General features: G+C 32.2%; 1 protein-coding gene across 1 annotated transcript in view; it reads left to right on the forward strand.

Annotated features, from left to right (window-relative positions):
* LOC145304446 (uncharacterized) overlaps positions 1 to 19,454 on the forward strand; it is a 38,809-nt gene extending 19,355 nt beyond the window's left edge. Inside the window, exons 15-31 of the mRNA XM_080146325.1 lie at positions 2,411 to 2,484; positions 3,178 to 3,247; positions 4,825 to 4,904; positions 5,535 to 5,599; positions 6,180 to 6,278; positions 6,725 to 6,796; positions 8,455 to 8,562; positions 9,270 to 9,308; positions 11,443 to 11,510; positions 12,105 to 12,169; positions 12,451 to 12,562; positions 13,127 to 13,231; positions 13,899 to 13,992; positions 14,538 to 14,706; positions 16,095 to 16,190; positions 17,357 to 17,411; positions 17,614 to 19,454. Coding sequence (XP_080002451.1) covers positions 2,411 to 2,484; positions 3,178 to 3,247; positions 4,825 to 4,904; positions 5,535 to 5,599; positions 6,180 to 6,278; positions 6,725 to 6,796; positions 8,455 to 8,562; positions 9,270 to 9,308; positions 11,443 to 11,510; positions 12,105 to 12,169; positions 12,451 to 12,562; positions 13,127 to 13,231; positions 13,899 to 13,992; positions 14,538 to 14,706; positions 16,095 to 16,190; positions 17,357 to 17,411; positions 17,614 to 17,675 — 1,433 coding nt within the window. The 3' untranslated portion in view covers positions 17,676 to 19,454. The remainder of the gene's footprint in view (positions 1 to 2,410; positions 2,485 to 3,177; positions 3,248 to 4,824; positions 4,905 to 5,534; positions 5,600 to 6,179; positions 6,279 to 6,724; positions 6,797 to 8,454; positions 8,563 to 9,269; positions 9,309 to 11,442; positions 11,511 to 12,104; positions 12,170 to 12,450; positions 12,563 to 13,126; positions 13,232 to 13,898; positions 13,993 to 14,537; positions 14,707 to 16,094; positions 16,191 to 17,356; positions 17,412 to 17,613) is intronic.
* Positions 19,455 to 19,658: the final 204 nt, after the last annotated feature.

A 19,658-nucleotide genomic window follows, 5' to 3' on the forward strand; every position in this document is an offset into this window, starting at 1 on the left:
TAATTACAATGTACACTGGCCTATTATTGGTAATTTATATTGTATGACGCCATTTTTTCTTAGGTACTGTAAGCTGCTTCCATTCCCAATAATGATACCATCTCCTGTAGATTCATATATTGTTAGCAAAGCTTACTATGATTATGGAGTAGCTACGATTCTAGCTAATATGTGTTTTTGTTACTTTTGAACAGTACCATCCTTGTTTTTTCATTAAAAAGGGATTTTGATGTAACATACTTTTTCTATTTTAATTTTTAGGATAAGGAAATTACCTGTTATAATCCAGGGATTTAAAGGGATAAGACAATGAAGGAAAAATTGATATAAAGATGATCAACAAAACTATCCTTCTTTATATTTGAAATATTGGCTAGAAAAGGTTCTGCTTCTTTGAATCAACCAGGGTTGGTAAGAAAAGTCCAGGGCAGTTAAAACCACATGGTTTTTTTTCCAGGTTTTAACCACCAACAAAAATCCATAGCAAAAGTCCACCTTGAAAAAATGCTCTTTTCGCCTACAAAAACGGTTATTGATTACTATTTTTTCTTAGGAAACTTTTTATATTTTATTAAAATGCCTGTACACAGAGAATAAAAACATTAGAATTTACAACAAAAAAGACTTATTTTTGGAAAGCAACATTTTAATTAGAATAGTAGAATTTAACTTAAAATTCTGTTTTTTTTCTACTATGTAACCAGTAAACCGGAGTTTTTTGCCAGCCCTGGAACCAACCAATCAAAATTCAATATAAATACCAAAAGATTAATAAAACTTCGGGTACTAGTGTTGTTTGCAGTCCAATATCCTTTCATCCCTGGCTATAATCATAATTTAACAACTAAATTTAAATTTACATAGTTTAAGTATACTTTAACAAGAATTATATCCATAATAGAGAATATCATTAGAGGGAGAAGGGGGTTAAATAACTCCCTATCCCAAGGACCTTGTGCCGACTCACCATAGGGTCTTTGAAAATCAACCAATGGAACACAGTAATAGTGTCTGACTGACGTAACAAAAAAAATAGCCAATGAGAGGCCGTTATTGACCAATGGTAAAATTTATAGTGGCCTCTCATTGGCTAATTTTTTTTGTTACGTCATAATCAGTCAGACACTATTACTGTGTTCAACCAATGGTGTCGGGAATATTAACACAGCCAAGTAGCAGAAAACAATTTGCTGGCAGACGAAAAAGATCATTGGAAAGGGGGAAGTAGTTATCTGTATATACATCTATACTCAGGTTTGTTAAAAGCTCAATAAATTAAATTGTAAAAATAAAGTTTTAAAAAAGTATCAACCATAATCTTAATTATTTTTAAGACGTAATCTTTTGAAAAGCTGAACTTAAAACATTAATCTTTACCTAATTGTCAGTGGAAATATAATTCAAAGAATGAAAGTCCTAGTTTAATCATTTCATGTAAATTTTCATAAATAGACGTACAGATTATCTGACTATTACAGATTTAAGTCAAAGATTAAATCGTAAAAATAAAGTATTAAAAAAGTATCAACTATAATCTTAATTATTTTTGAGACGTAATCTTTTGAAAGCTGAAATTAAAACATTAATCTTTATCTAATTGTCCGTGGAAATATAATTCAAAGAATTAAAGTCCTAGTTTAATCATCTCATGTAAATTTTCATAAATAGACGTACAGATTATCTGACTAATACAGATTTAAGTCAAAGATTTGAATAAATAGCATGATACTTTGATGTCAAGATTTACTATGTAAGCTTTGCGCTACGAACGGACACATTAATTTATATTAATCAAGATATTTTTTTAATATGCAAAAACTTTATGTTTTCTTTATATGATACTAGCGGTTAGGCCCCTAGAGCCCTAAAGGGAAACCGGTTTAAAAGGTGGGGGAGGAATGATAGTTGGGTGGTTCGACCACCCTTTTTCAATTTTAGTTTTAAAATGTAAGTGATAATGAATAAAGAGAAGCCTTTCTTTAAAAATAAATAGAAAGATTACATTCGTTGTAAAAAGGAAAATTATAACAAAGTAAGAAGATTATTATTTAAAATTAGATTTGAATGACAAAAAAATTTTTTTGCATCATTTCTATTTTGGAAAAAGTTTAGTTATTATTAACTTCTACACTACAATTTTGATTGGTTGGTTATAACTACCAGTGTCCAGTGTAATTTTGTTTGTCATCATTGGGGATGTATAACAATTTATCGTTCATTGTCTTATCCCTTAAGATCCCTGCTTTTAGACAGTCTATGAGTATGTCTGTTTGTGTGTAGCGAAGGATCTCGCTAACCACTTGACTCATTTAGGTTCTCCTTTATAGTGGAGCTTCTTTTTGGTCAATGGAGGCAACCTAGATATCTCCCATAAAGGAAAAATTAACCCACTCAAAAAAATACTTTGTAGAAGATCGAGTTCGTCAGGCAGAAGAGGAGGCCAGGAAATTTGAACTGGAAATTGAAAGAAGACAAAAGGATCAGGTACAATATATTCTAAGGAAGCGCAGCTACCCTTTAATTAGGACATGTCTGTACGTCTATTTCTCTTTATCAAAGAAATTTTAAGTAAAATATCAAAGGAGACAAAAGGATAAGGTGTAATATATTATTAGGTAGCGTAGCTACTCTATAATCAGAACATTTAAGATTTCTAATATAAAATTTTCAAATAAATAAACATTTTCTGAAAAAAAATTCTTCTAGCTTCAAAAATAAGAAAAATTACAGCCCTTTAGAATTTAAAAAGTAAAGATTTTGTAGTAAAACATAAAAGAGTATATTGCCGGATAACCGGCCGGATAGTTTCAATATCCAGTATCCGGCCGGATATCCGGCCAAGCAGGACATCTGGCCCAACCATAATGTAAACACATAAATGCCTGGTAAGCAAAATATAAAAAAGCTTCAGCACAAAATTATATTATATCTGAATGGATATAAAATATGTGAATATTGTGACATAAAAATTTTTGTTTTCAATTTAGGCTGCTAATATAATCCTCATATATTACTCAATACTCCATAATCAGGGGAGGGGATGAGGTAAAGTCATAAAGAAAAAGGGGGCGGGATGGGAGGTCTCGTTATATTAGCCAGCTGGGTGAAACATTTTATCAGGGTATGCGAGTATTCCTCACAATATCCACTTATTCTATATCCATTTTGTTATATTAGGAAGAAGAAAAAAGAAAACTTGCTGAGGAAATCGAGAGAAAAAGAATTGAAGAGGAAAAACGAAAAATAGGTTAGTTCAATTTTTAAAAGTGAAGCTTTTCTAGAATTAGGGTCAGTCCGTATGTCCGTAACGGATAGCTCTTTTTGTTAATTTAGGCATGTTAGAATTGTCCTGTCGATTTCAAACTTTGCATGATGACTCCTATAGCAGTTAGGTACAAGTTAGAAGCAACTCCATAATCGGTACCAGAAAGTCCGTACGTCCATTTTTAACATGTTGATATTTAACAAATTTGTATGTGATAAAATTATCCGATTATCGATTTATAGAAAAGCTTCGCTATGATATATGTTTATGCGATAAAAACAACACAAAAATAAGTATATTTGATTTACTCTCTAAATGTTCAATGTATTTTACTTCAAAACAAAAATAAAATTCGTTTTTTTCCTTTATTTGTCAATGTTCCTAGCAGCGAAGCTACTTTATAATATCTCGGTCTGTATGTCTGTAACGCTTTGTCCGTTAGTATGTGAGTCATGCTACATAAGGGTTACATTATTTTTAAAAGCGAAGCTTTTCTATAATTAGGGTCGGTCCGTCCGTACGTCCGTCCGTCCGTAACGGATAGCTTTTTCCGCTAATTTAGGCATGTTATAATTGTCCTATTAATTTCAAACTTTGCATGGTGATTCCTGTAGTAGTTCGGTACGATTTAGAAAGCGTAGCAACTCTATACTCATTACAGGAATGTCCATACGTCCATTTTTAACAACAAATTTATATGTGATCTAATAATCCGATTGATCTGATTTTTGGTATACGATTCCTGGGACAACAAAGTACAATATTATAAGCGAAGCAACTCTATAATCAAGTCCTAAAAATGTAAGTATGTCCATAAACATTATTCTGTATCAAGCAGTTTTTCAACAATTTTACTTACAATTTTGCTTCGACATTTATACATTTATATTCTGATTATTCACTTCTGACACTATACAAGTGTTAGTGTCCGTTTGTCCTACCGTTTCAGTGCTTTGCTTTTATGGATGTTGTCATCCTTGTTATTATTTATCTTTTCGTTCTCTCAATTTCTTTCCCTCAACCACCGAATATACATATACTCTCTAACTCACTTTGTCCGTTTGTCCAACCATGAATTTTAAAAGCTTTACTGTCTAAGGATGTTTTTTAGTATGATTTTTTATTACTTGGATTTTTTATGTTTTCGTATGTGAAACTACAAAAAAAATCTATTTTTATGATGTTTTTATTAATGTTATCATGAAAAAAATATTTAAATCTTTCTCGTTATTTGTATGGGATCTCAAAATCATTGGTCTCCAAAAAGTTTGTCTGCTTGTTAGTTCGTTTGTTTTTTGTGAGTGTAACTTTTTATGCAGCAATTAAATTTCTATCTGCCAAAGTAGTGGGATGTTTGTTTGTCTGTCTAAAGGATATTTTTTATGACCCTATAACAGTATAATAATATTTAAAAACATTTTTTTAAAGTTCTTAAAATAAGCATGTTAGTTCGAAAATAATTTCAACATGTTTTATTGAATTTCTGTACACGAAAGGACAGTAATCTTTTTTTTTATTTTAAAAATGCATCAGATTTGATGAGAATAATCTTGTTTTAGCTGAGGAACTAGATAGGAGGAGAAAATTGGCAGAGGAAGCTCAGAGGAAGAAAGAAGAGGAGGAAAATAGACGCAGACAGGTCAGTTGAGAAAGTGAAAAAAAGCTTAGACTTCCATGTCCCTTCCCCCTTATGATAAGTTCTCCGTTTGGTTAGGGATAACAAGGATTATATTCACGAAATTAGTTTTTTTTGAGGAGGGGTCGTATAGCTTTATACAAGTACAACCTTTATACCATTTTAAGGAAGTGGGGGAACTCACTCTCTTTGGAAAACTTTTTGATAAAACTCTAAGGACCTGTAATATCTGAATTTATCTCAACCTTATTATTGAAATTAGTCTGTGTTACAGTGCAGGGTCCATTTGCCGATTTTGTATTGGGTAATTGAAATCAGATGATCTGAGGTGGTTTCTTAAAAAAAATTGCCCCACTAATCGCATAGTGGGGCAAAATTGTTTTCGTGTAAATCCACCAAAATCACATTAAAAATATACTAAAATTAAACAAAATTATATGTTAATAACCCTTCTATGATTTTAAATTTTTTTTTTTGTAGATTTTTAATGTTATTTTGGTGGATTTTTCACGAAAACAATTTTGCCCCACTAAGCGATTAGTGGGGCAAATTTTTTAAAGAATCCACCTCTTGTCTCTGCCATTTGGGGCAGTTAGTTGTCTGGAATATACACTATACATTTATTGTTACAAGGAGGAAGAGGAGAGAAGAAGATTATTTTTGGAGGAACAGCGAAGAAGAGAAATTGAGGAAGAAAGGTGAGATCTATCCATACATCTCTCTATTTGTCTGACTGTATGTCTATCTATCTGTCTGTCTTTCTATCTATTTTTGGAGGAACAGCGCATCCTATCCATCAATCTATTTGTCTTTAATATATCTATTTGTCTGTCTGTCTATCCTGGAAATTAAGGAAGAATATTGAGAAATTTAAATCTAATATATTTTTGACTTACTTATATGGCCTGTATGGAAACAATGTTTGAATATACAATGTATATTTCTGCGTACTTTGTACCAATACAAAATTGCTAATTGGGAAGAATTTTTTTTTTATAAAATTACTATATCAATAAAATTTGAATGCAAATATCTATCTATCTATCGTCTACTATTATCTTTTGTCTTACTTATGTGGCCTGTATGAAAACAATGTTTGAATTCACATTTATGCATATTACCTACTAGTGTGAGAAATAGTTATTTGGGAATAAAATTTGACTATGTATGTAAATATCTAATTTTTATTTAATTCATTTATAATTGTTGTTCTATTTATTTATTTACACTCAAGAATGATAAATCTAGTCTAATCTAACAATCTATCTATTTATCTAGGAGGAGAGAGATAGAGCTACAGAGAAGAAAAGAGATAGAAGAGAAAGCAAGGAAGGAGAAAGAGCAAGAGGAAAGAAAGGAACAGGAGGAGAGAGCAAGGCAAGTAAATGTTGGGCGTCTCTATATTTATATAATAGCGACAACGCTCATAGAGGCCTCTAGGGGCACTTGAAGGATAGGTTGGGAGTCAACGCTATACTTTACATTATATATTTTATGAGAAAAAGTATAAAAAAAAGTAGTGGAGGGGGGCGGGTGTGGTACTTACTTTCAGGGACGATTTCTCTCAGGGGGATGGTGATACCCTCTCTCTCACTAGTTATAAATCTCATCTGGACCTTTGAGAAGCTTCATTGTAAAGGAGAACCATATCTTTCTAGTGGTTAGCAAACAAACAAACAGCCTCTGAGTTCATGTTAATAAGTTGCACATGCAGTATGAAGCTTCTTTGCAAACACCTTAGTCTGTCCGTTAGTCTGTCCTGCAGGGAAAAACTAGACAAATAAAATATACAGACCATCTAACAAAAGTTATTATGCTTCCAGAAAAGCCCTGGAGGAACAGAAGCTGAGAGAGCTGGCAGAGTTGGAGAAAAAGATTGCTGAGCAGGAAGCCAGGTAGTGCTACTTGGAATCTCGGAAACTGCTGATTCAATTTAGCAGCTTATCTCTAAATTGTCTATTTATTATATCTTCACTAACTTTCATGGCGTTTTCAACTTTTTGATGAATAAAAGAATAAAAAAATGTATAATGTAATTGGATTTACATCTGCCAAAATAGTAGGATTCAATGCTGTCTTAAAGCACTAAAAAAATCTTAATCATCCTATGCATCTTAAAATTTTTGGCTAAAACAATTTTGTGATATTTTTGTGTATGAAAGGTCACTAATCTCTTATTTTATTTCATGAAAATTTGTTAAAATGTGATTTTTGAGACTTTTACATATAATCAGATTATCATATTCTATCAACGCATTAATTTTTCTTTCATTTTCAAATTGTTTAAACTTAAAACACATAATTTATAAATATGATTAAAATCTTACAATTGGATTAAACTTAACAGAGTATATTCATTTACAAAAAGTCTTATAATTTTCTTTAAACCTTAAAAGACGCAAAAAGAGCACAAAGTTACCATTAAGAGTTCATCTTAATTATGGGGTAAAAGGATGGATTAATTAAACATTAATTGTCTAAGGTAATAAATGAAATATCTTACAGTAATTAATGTCTAAAGGGATCTAAAAGGATACGACATAGGCCGATAAATTAATGTACACCCCCAATGATGAAAAAAAATATTACCTCTTCTGTAGATTCGGTTTGTGGTTGATACGTTTGGAAACTCAGCTTAGTGAACCAACCAAACAAAAATCAATAAAAGTCCCCAAGGTTGTTAATCTAACGGATAAAAAAAACGTTACTGTAAAACTTTGGGTACTAGTGTAATAAACATCCAAATGTCCCCTTCCTGCCTTATCTTATCTTTAATTTTGATTTACGTATCCGAGGAACACTTAATTATAAATTTGATTTACAATTGATAAATCCATGTATACATTTAGTAGTTAGAAACCTTTTAAAACTATAATTCAATAAAAAAAACGCGTATTCGTCAATTTGAATTAACTAATGTTTTTTTTTCATTAATTACTTTTTTGCCCTAAATATGTAATTTATTTCTCTATTCATTAGTTCTACAAGATATGGTTCTCTAAAATGTCTTTCATATATTTGAATTAAAAGTCTCAGGTTTTCTGTTTTTTTTCTTCTCATTTATCAATCTATCTATCCAATTTACTATCCATTATTAATGTATTTAGTATTTATCCATCTATTGATCATCCAATATTTCCATCTATCCATTTATCTATCTATAAATTTATCCATCAATCAATTTTCGATCTATCTAAAGATCCACAAATTATTTTATACATCTATCTATCCATTATTTATCCATCCTTTTTCAATCTACGTATTGATCCATCTATATATTTATTAATTTATCTATCTACATTAGATCCCAGAGACTCTAAAAGGAAGTCAGAGAAAGAGAAGAAAAAAGAAAGATTGAGACAGATATATCTATCCATTTATTAATTATCCATCTATCTATACCTATATCTATCTATCTATCTATATTAGAACCCGGAGACTCCAAGAGGAAGTAAGAGAAAGAGAAGAACAAGAAAGATTGAGACAGATATATCTATCCATTTATTAATTATCCATCTATCTAGACCTACATCTATATATCTATCTATACTAGAACCCGCAGACTCCAAGAGGAAGTAAGAGAAAGAGAAGAACAAGAAAGACTGAGACATATTAGATTACAAGAGGAGCAAAGATCCCAAGAGTTTGATGAAATGAAAAGGTTAATTTTTAGAATAATTTTCAAAAATTTACAGTCCAAAACATTTTTTTTTGGTGCTTTCCCTTAAAGTGTCTTGCGAGGGGATACCATGTGCCCAAAAACCTAACATACACACATGATTCAATTTGTTTTAAATAAGGGGGGAGCACTTTTAGGAAAACCGCCATCATAGATATTAAATGATTCTTTACTGTTTTTGGTCTGACTGTTGGTTTGGCTTTTGGAGATATTTAATTGACTTTCTGCTATGATTTCAAGTTTATAAATTACAAATTTAATAGATATTGAACGATTAAATACTATTTTAAGTTTAATTATAAAATCATATCCTATCTTTTTGTTCATGATTCCTTTTTACTTTGAATAAAAAAAAGCCCTAAAAATTTGGCAAAATAAGGATTTACGATTATAAAATTGTATTTATAGACTTTTTGCGTCTTTAATGCCAATATAATTATATAATTTTGAAAATTCCTTTTTTAAAGTACTTTTTGTGTTAATTTGTTTTAAAAAATTGTCTTCTGTCTATTAAAATTATTGGTAGAAAAGTCCCCAAAGTTTTAAAGCAATTTAAAGAGAGACTGTTAATAAATCTTGAGTACCAAACCAAAGTAATTCTTATGATTTTATCTTTAATGCATTGATATCTAAAAAAAAATACCCAACCCCCCACCAAAAAAAAAATTAATCGATTTTTTTTTATTTAGACGCGAGAATGCCATCAAGAATGCCGCAGAAGCTGTCAGGTATAGTTTTGATTATGTTATTGATTGATTGGACATGTTAAATACCACGGAAACTGTTATTGATGTTTATGAATATACCAGGGATCTTCAGACCAAGACTATAAAAATAGCCTGAAACCGATTAAGGCAAATTCTAATAATATTTGATTCACTGCCGTGCAGAAGGGGGACACAGGTGTATCAACCCCTTAAGAATTAAGTGGGCTAAGAACACCCCACTATACCCTTCAAAACCCCCCTTGACAAGAGTGTAAACCCCCTGATGCCAAGGGGGTGTCAGGAAAAATAGGAACACACCCATTAAACTTAAGGGGTGTCCCAGCAATTTATGAAAAATTTAGCTAAAGCCTTAATAAACATAATGAAACCTAAAAGTGTGTATAGAAAATTAGAAATCCGGAAAAAATGCTGTATAATGGAAAAAGGAAAAACTATGAAAAATACCTTATATATCTATTTCTTAATAAAGTGATTTTACCTCAAAACACATTTTAAAGTTTTTATAATTTTTTATATACATATAAGTCCAAGAATTGAAAAACGATACAAGAAACAAGGATGACAACATCCATAAAAGTAAAAAATTGCACTACACATCGAATAGACAGACAAACGAACGTTAACAAATAAAGATTATCAACGCATTGGTCGAGGGGCTTCGACAATCGAGTTTCGAGTCTTGATCACATCGCGATATAGACGTTAAGCATGTTAATACTGCTACTATGACAGGCGTGTGACATTATTAGTAAAGTAGGGGAAACGCCTTGGTCAATAAACAGACACATCTCATTTTCTTGCACAGTCAAAAAACGTGCAATCAAATGATTTGTTGTCTGTTGGATGTTACTCAACCTAATGCCCAAAAAAAGAAGACACTGTCCCCCCTTAGTTATCATTGGTTGTTGGACCTGATATTACAATGTCATGTACAGCAGCCAAACGCGTAATGGGAATGTGTCGATAATAAGGCAATTTATTAAAACCAGTCTTGACGTTTTAAGAGCCAATTGGTCTGACATTTACGTGGATGTTTTTACCAACTTTCAGAATATAATAAATTATAGAGAAGCTTCTCTGTAAATACAACACACCTGTTGCAGATATTCAGGGATCTTAAGGGATAAGACATTTTAAATATAAGGATGTACATCCCCAATGATGATAAACTTAATTACCAATTATGTAGGTAAAATCTTTGGTTGAAAAGTTTGGACAGTGTTTACTAGTTAAAAAACAATTTACCAAAATTCAATAAAAGTACCCAAAGTTTTTGAGCCAACAAATAAGAATTTTGGTACTAAATGTAATCTACAGTCCAATGTTCCCTCCCTCCGTGCAGAAATCCGTCTAAAAATAGACAGAAAATTCACCAATAAAAAGAATAATAAAGTATTGGATAAATCATATATATGTCCAAAACACGAGCAGAATAGAACATTGTCTTATTAAAATTGTATGCAAATTTTAATGTGCTAGCAACTCTATAGTTATATTTTCTTCGGTGGATGGAGTTGTTTTTAACGTCTTTGTATGAATTTAGTTCTTGTATAAGACACCTTAAATCTATCTAAATTTTATTAGATACTCTTTTACGTATATGTTTGCTTCATCCCTACCATCTAAGGTTCTATAATCAAATGGGGGGTTGGGTTGGATGGAGTGGGCAAATACTGTTTTTTTAATGGGGTGGGGGGGGGGGTTAGACTCTCCCCAAAATTATCTGAACCTTCAAAAAGTTTTAATGTATAGAACCAAATCGGCTAAGAGAAATTTCCTTTGCAACTAACAGACAGATATAGACATCCGGCTACTTTCCTTCTCAGGATATATATGTCCTTGTTTTTATAAATATAAACCTTTGTAAGCAACGGGTTCTTATACTTTTTTACAATATTTGATCATCGTTTCTTTTTTTAAAAACTAGTTAGACTTACATGCGATTACCCTCATTAGTACCATAGTACTTTAAAATGGACAAAAATAGAGAGGAGGGTTTCAGTGCTCGAAAGACACTTTTAGAGAAATCACTAGCCTAGCAAAGTAGCAATATTAGAACAGAGTAGAAAATGAATGTAAGTTATAATAGAAGACGACAGAATGCTTAGGTATTCAAACTCCTCAATTTTTTTAGGAGAAAGGTAGAGAAGGGCGAGGGTAGGACCAGCCCCGCCGTTTGGGCGGCTGTCAAATCTCTAACAGGTAATAATTTTATTTTTCATATAAAAAAAGATTTTTTGGTTAAAAGTGCTTCTCATCGTTCTAGGAATGATTAAGACGTATTTGTTATGAACCGCATGGATCTTAAAGGATATGACAAAGGACGATAACTTGATGTACAATCCCAATTATGATAAACAAATTTATCCTTTCTACATTTCTTCATTTTTGGTAGAAAAGTTTGGACACCGCCTATTTGTACCAAACAATTGGGAGACCAGTGTAGTTTTTGTCCAATGTCATATCCCTACCTGGTACTACTAATAAAAAGTACTAGTCGTTTCGCAGGAATATTAAGTGATAAAACAATTGGCCCTCCATAGATCAAGATTATTGGTGGGAAAGTTTGGGCAGAGCTGTTCAAATCAAAGGAATTTAAATGATGTAGATCCCTCATTTTCATAAACAAAATTACCCCCCTAATTTTCAAAAAAATTTTCAGCACAAATAAGATATGAAACTTTGGGTACCATTAGAATTTACTGTCTAATTCTCGGGTTTTTTTTGTTAGATTTACTGTCATTTGAGACAAATACCTTCATTTACTTTAATATAAAGAATTTATACTTTTCATAGAATTTTTGGATGCTGAACCGAAAGCAGATTCTATTCCTAATCCTGTTCTTATGGCTATAATCCAGGTATAAACCTCGTTACCAGAGACGTCCAAGGTGGATTGGGTAAAGGGGTGTATAACCCTACTGTAAAAAAATTAGAAATTTTTCATCCACAAAATATTGTCAAAAATTTTGTTAGGCTATAGATTTATTTATTTATTGTTCTTTAGACATTGGTAAAGTGTTGGATTTTTATTCATTCAAAACAAACTAGTAATACCAATTAAGCTAAAAAGTGATGGGAGGGGGTAGAAATAAAAGGAAGGGTAGCTTTAATTTATTATTAATTGTGCCTTTTTATTTAGTTGACCAACTATCTTGAATCTGAAGAGAGTGAGACAGAACCTGCCGCTGCAAGACCGACCATACAGACCACACCCGCCCCCATCAGACAAAGCACAGCAAGGCAAACTACAGGTACGTATATTTATTAGGGGTTGGGGGGGAGTTAGGAGGGACATTAGACTGACCGCTGCAAGACCGACCATACAGACCACCCCAGTCCCCATCAGACAAAGTACAGCAAGGCAAACTACAGGTATTCATTAGGGAGGGCAGTGGGGGGGGGGGGGGCATTGGACTGACCGCTGCAAGACCGACCATACAGACCACCCCAGCCCCCACAAACTACAGGTGCGTAAAACATATAACGCTGCATTTTTAGGATAGGAAACACTTGGGAGCTGTCTATAATGCCCTAGAAAATGGCGATAGATATCACTGCTTTTGGCCTACTTACTCTATTGACGTCAAAAAATACCCTATACTCTATCTCTTTTCTAGAAGGTTACTTTCTCCCCTTCCTTTCTCATTTCCTATACTATGACATCAATAGAATACGTAGGCCAAAAGCGGTGACATAAACCCCATTTTCCTAGGGCACTAAACACAGCTCCGAACGCTAGATATTACCATTTCTTAATTTGTGGTTAAAAATCCAATTTGTTACTAAAATTCATACTTTGATACATTTATTTTTAGTGCAACCCTTGAGACAAAGCGCAGCCTCCAGAGTTCGTCAGCCAGCTGCAGAGACAGCCTCCCAGCGGCCTCCAAGAAGATTTGTCAAAAAGTTTAAAGTTGTAGGTAAGGAAGGGAAATTAAAGTTTTAGCCATTAGATAAAATGGACAAGAAAAAGAAAGAAACAGGATGTCTGTCTGTATCTGTGTAACGAAGAATCTTTCTAACCGCTGGACCGATATGGTTCTCCTTTACAGGGAAGGTTTATTACTATTGACAGAAAATCTTTTATTAAATTTTTGATCTAATGAATCTTTTCAAATAATATGTACAAAAACATTTGATCATTTTATCGTACTTTTTAATTGTAACTTTTTATGAAAGAGTTTTTTCTCTCCTTTTACTTAAAGAAAAATGAATACTAATTAAATAAAGTTTAACAAATAGCTTGAAGACAAATTATGTACTACCTTTCTAATTTAAACATTATAAATTACAAAAACTTTTTTTCACTTAAAAGAAATTAATTTAAAAATCTAACAGGGGTTAAAAAATATCTATGTAAAAAACTGACAGGGAAAGTACACATATAAAAATGTGTTAATCCTTACAATAAAGTACCAGGATGTCTTTCTGTCTGTTAGTACCGATATGGTTCTCCTTTTCAGGGTAGCTTCTCATAGGTCCTGGGAAGGTTTCTAACTATTTTGGGGGAGGGTATCCTCCCAAGAGAAATCGCATTGTGCTTAAATTTACAGGCTCTAATTGTTTGGTTTAACCAATTTTGTTTAGGTAGAGGAGAGAACAGGGAGCTTATCCCCGCAGGGGGAGATTCTGACTTCCCTCTCCTTAGACAGTTCAATAACAACAACAATCAATTTACAGGGTAGGTAGTTTGCAGTAGCGTAGCTACTTAATAAAAACCTTATCTGTCTGTCTGTACAGATATGAATGCTATTTAATTTTGACCATGTGTTTATTGTTGGGATTCCTCTGACAATTGAACATTTAATAATTAACATTGTCACTTTGTGCAAATTTTTGTTTTGGATTATTTAGTTGTTAATATGTAAATTTTAGTTCAGGTAAAAGCCAATGGCAGATAAATTGTATAAATCGCCAATGATGATACACAAAATTCTTTATATTCAAATTAGTGATTTAATGAACAAACCAATGAAAATTTACTGAAGTCTCAAAAGATGTTAAACCAACGAATAAGAAAACGTTATTATAAAACTTTGGTGACTAGTATAATATACAGCCCATTGGCCCCTCTCTCTCTCTCTCTCTCTCTCTCTCTCTCTCTCTCTCTCTCTTTGATTTTAGTTGGGGGCCAGAGTTTTTTTGTGGGAAGATGGGTAACCGGTTTTTACTTGTCGGTTTCATGAATTATACCAAAATAATATATCTAATTAAAATATTTTCTAGAAGCACCACAACGCGACGCCCCCGGCTGAGATTCGACACCTCCCGAGATTTTGATGATACCCCCACATCCGCTCAACTCCGCCTTGACAATGCGGGCGGAGCCTCCCCAGAGTTGTTACAAATTAGAGATGCCCTACTCAATAAGGGCAGCCTCAGATTTGAAAATTCGGTAAGTACATATTCCAGTATGGCTTTAAACGACTAATATCCGCTGGATTAGAAATGGTTCTCAGCTATAAAGGGTGTGCAAAAAAAATGCGGACTTTTTAAAAATTTAGATTGCGCGGCTTGTGTTAATAGTAGAAAAACGTTATGTATACCATTAGAACCTTTATGAAGTCTATTTTTTGGAAATATAAAAACGATTCCTGTGCTACGTATAGTTAAGGAGCGATGTGGTAAAATGTCCCAACTGCCTTAAAACTTGACTTGCGAGTAAATCATTAAAGATTAAAGTATATAAAAAAATATGTACCTTTTTAAAATTCAAATTGCGCGGCTTGTGTTAATAGTAGGACAACGTTATGCATACCGTTAGAACCGCTATGAAGTCTATTTTATGGAAATATAAGAACCATTACTGTGCTACTTATAGTTTAGGAGCTACGTAGAAGAATGTCCCAACTGACTTAAAACTTGACTTGAGAGTAAATCATTAAAGATAAAAAAAGTGTGTGCAAAAATGCGGACATTTTTAAAATTCAAACTGCTCGGCTTGTGTGCATAGTAGAAAAATGCTATGTATATCGTTAGAACCGTCATAAGCTCTATTTTTGGAAATATAAGTACGATTTTTGTGCTATTTTTAGTTTAGGAGCTGTATTGATAAATGTGAGAAAAGTGGAAAAATTTCATCTTTAATGATTTACTCGCAAGTCAAGTTTTAAGTCAGTTGGGACATTCTAGCACATAGCTCATAAATTATACGTAGCACAGGAATCGTTTTCATATTTCCAAATAATAGACTTCATAGCGGTTCTAATGGTATGCAAAACGTTTTTCTACTATTAACACAAGCTGAGCAATTAGAATTTTAAAAATGTACAAATTTTTATTTGCATACCCTTTAATTTAATCTTTAATGATTTACTCGCAAGTCAAGTTTTAAGCCAGTTGGGACATTTTACCACATAGCTCCTAAACTATACGTAGCATATGAATCGTTTTTATATTTTAAAATAGACTTCATAACGGTTCTAATGGTATGCATAACGTTTTTCTACTATTAACACAAGCCGCGCAATCTAAATTTTAAAAAGGTCCGCATTTTTTTGCACACCCTTTACTTTATAAAATCATGTATAGTATATTCTTACAGAAATTTTCCACGAATATAAAAAAAAGATCATAAGATTTATGCCAGTTTTGTTTGCCAGGGACTTCAGCCCTTCGGGGGTAATAAAACTATTTTAATCTAATAATTTTTCAAGTTTGAAATAACCAATTAATATTAAATAAAAGTAACCAAAGTTAAAAGTATAAGAAAAACTTTGGGTACCAATATAATATCACCCTTCCCCCCCCCCCCTTCCCTGCCTATAATATTTTTTTTCTTAGAAGGATGAAAAGTTTGATGTGCGAATATTGGGATCTGAAGGCCACCTGGAACCTTTGCTGCAAACAGCTGCCAGCCAGCAGCCCATTACTGTTCAGGTATACATTGTTGTCCATCAAATTATACCTATCTGACTATTTATCTATCAATTTATCTGAAGGCCACCTGGAACCTTTGCTCCAAACAGCTGCCAGCCAGTAGCCCATCACTGTTCAGGTATACTTTGTTTTCCATCCAGGTATACCTATCTGAATATTTATCGATCAATCTATCTGAAGGTCACCTGGAGCCTTTGCTCCAAACAGCTGCCAGCTAGCAGCCTATCACTGTTCAGGTATACATTGTTGTCCATCCAGGTATACCTATCTGAATATTTATCTATCAATCTATCTGAAAGCCACCTGGAACCTTTGCTTCAAACAGCTGCGAGCCAGTAGCAAATTGTACAGGTATACTTAATTATCTTTCCAGTACGGCTTAGAAAGCGCATATTAGTAAGATTAGAACCGGTTCTAAGCCATACTGAAAAATTATGTATAGTATCGTATTATATCCAGTTTTCTACCTATTTAAAAATGTACAATCGCGGCGCTAAAAAACTGGTTTTAATCTTATAATTATATATTTGTATAACCATGGAAAGCTGTTTTAAAACGATGCAATAAATAACTATGCCAGTATGGATTCCAAACCGATTAATAATCGTAAGATTAGAGCTGGTTATCGACCATACTGAAGTATCATGTATACTGTATAGCATCGTCTTGCACACAATTTTCCATGAATATAAAAATCAAAATCATAGGCTGTCTATAATACGATGCAATAAATAACTTAATATTCTAAATATCCATCTAGGTATACCTATCTGCCTATTTATCTACTTATCTATCTATGCATATCTCAAAGTAATAGGATGTCTTTTTGTCTGTGTGTAGTGAAGAATCTTGTTATTCGATGGACCAATATGGTTCTCCTTTACAGGGAAGCTTCTTTTAGGTTTCTGGAAGGTTAATAACTATTTTGGGAGGGGTAAAACAAAGCTCCCAAGATAAATCTTGGAAAAAATTCCCCTAAGACCTCAAGGAAATCTTGACGTAGTGTGTATGGGGGGGGGGGTAATTTTATCAGAGGGCAATTTTTCTTGGAATGTTGTGGTTATAAACCTTCCCTGGGCCATAAAGAATAACCATGGCGGTCCAGCAGTTAGCGAGATCTTAAACTACAGAGAGACAGACAATTATATAGACATCTATCTATCTAGATTGTAGAGGAAACCAATGAAGAGCCAGTTCATGAACCTAAAAATACAAACGAAGGTAATTATTTACTTTAGTTCCTCTTTATTAACTAGCGGAAAATGCTCCTAAATTTACTTAAATCTAACAATAAAGTAACCAAAAGTACCTATGAGAAGCTTATCTAAAATTGAGAACCCATTGGGTTCAGAAGTTTTTGAGATCTTAAGCTTCAGACAAAAAGCCTTAACTTATTTATAAAATTTTCTTAATTTAATTTCAGAGTTGGAGGTTTTAGATCTTCTGAACAAGTTCACATTTGAAAACCTACCGATTAGAAGATAATCTAGTTATAGGGTAGCTATGCTACTCAAAAAACAATTTTTTGTAAATAATTTTCATAAAGGCATTATTATATATTGTTGAAATAAAGTATAAAGTGAACAAGGATCATAGCATCCATAGAAGCGAAGCTGTGAAATGGAAAAACAAACGAGCATTGACACTTGTAGAGTGTCAGCACTGAATAAGCAGAATATTAATGCATAAATCCAAACAAAATTGTAAGTAAATTTGTTGTAAAAATCAGTTTTTTTAAATGTACGTATGGACTTTCTGGTAACAGTTATAGAGTTGCTGCGATTTCTAAATCGCACCTAACTGTTATAGGAATCATCACGCAAAGTTTGACATCGATATAATTCTAACCTGTTTAAATTATCAAAAAAAGAGTTAACCATTACGGACGGACGGACCAAACCTAATTATAGAAAAGCTTCACCTTTAAAAATTGACAAAATTTGTGAGATTATGTGATTTTAATAAAAATTATATGAAGTGAAAAATTATAATATGTAGATACGAGGTAAAGGATGGATCTAAAGGAAGACCATTTGGTAAACGCAGGGATCTTAAGGGATAAAACAATGGACGATAGATAGATTATAAATCCTTAATTATATAATAAATAGAGTTTCCCAAGTAATCAAAGTTCAATTAAAGTATCTAGGGCTTGTCAGCCGCGCGTCAGCCGCCTGTAAGACTCAGGGAAATCAACCTTTTACAATTTTTAAAAAATCCCGATTCAATTTTGAGGCTTTATCTCGGCTGCCGAGCCCTGGCTAAAACTAACTTATGTTTAACTAATTTAATTATAAAAAAAATTACGACAACAATGGTAATTTTATTTTTTATTTTAAAAATCATATAAAGGGGTATGCAATGATGCATATAAAGACTAAGCAACCAGGGGTAACTATTCTAAAAATCAATTCTACAAAAATTCACGAAACCTTTTAAAGTAAGTTGAAAGTATATGTTGTTTTTTCATGTAATTGAAGAAGGATGGATAAGAAGGGGAGAAAAGGGGGAAGGGGTTGTGGGGGAAATTTTCCTTTAGAATTGTTTGTCAGAATCACATTCCCTTTTCCCTGCTAAGCAACAATTAATTTGAACTTTTTTTCGTGTAATTTTCAAAAAAATTAAAATCTCAATAAATTGTAATTTTTTTTATGTACTATTATTATCTTATACCATGTACCTAATTTTTTATAAGGTTATTATAATAATTATAAAAGAAATAAAAAAGGCTCTTATATTTTTTTTAAAAAATACACTATTGAACATTTAAATAGTCCCATTTTTGTTCATTATATTTTTAGATTTTCAAATCAAGGACTTTGAATGAATCTTCACCAAATACTTTGTAATTGAATTATAACAGCTTTCCACGGATATTAAAATAGAAAATTATAAGATTAAAACCAGATAAAACTGGTTTTAATTTTTCATTTTAATACCCATGGAAAGCTGTCTATAATACGATATTATAAATAACTAATATGGTATCCGAAGATAAATATGTTTGCTTAAACTTTTCCGCCAATGAAAGTAATAATTACTTAAAATATGGATTTGATTTTTTTATTGATAACAATTACACCAGTGCAAATATACAGAGAGATGCAGATATCAGATGTTAGATGTAATAATAAAATTTTTTGATTGGCGGATAAGTTTGAAAATCTTTCTACCTGTCCTGTTCTATTATCAAGGAATATTGAAATATGTTTTTTTTTATGTAATTATTTTTTATTAATAATAAAGATGTACATATATTGATAACAGTTGTTATTTTTTAAGGAGGGAGGGGACATTGATCTGTTTGTTACACTAGTTCCCAAAGTTTTATTATTACGTTTTCTTAATCCTTAAGATCAATGTTGTACACCAAATGGTAGGTATGATATATTCAAAAAATTCGCATTATATAATCTATTAATCACAGTGGTCCTCAAGGCGAAAGAAGTTTGACAAAACCCACCAGAA

The sequence above is a fragment of the Acartia tonsa genome, chromosome 13, assembly GCF_053477335.1.
Source record: "Acartia tonsa isolate MP-2025a chromosome 13, ASM5347733v1, whole genome shotgun sequence".
In the NCBI taxonomy this organism is placed as follows: Eukaryota; Metazoa; Arthropoda; class Copepoda; order Calanoida; family Acartiidae; genus Acartia; species Acartia tonsa.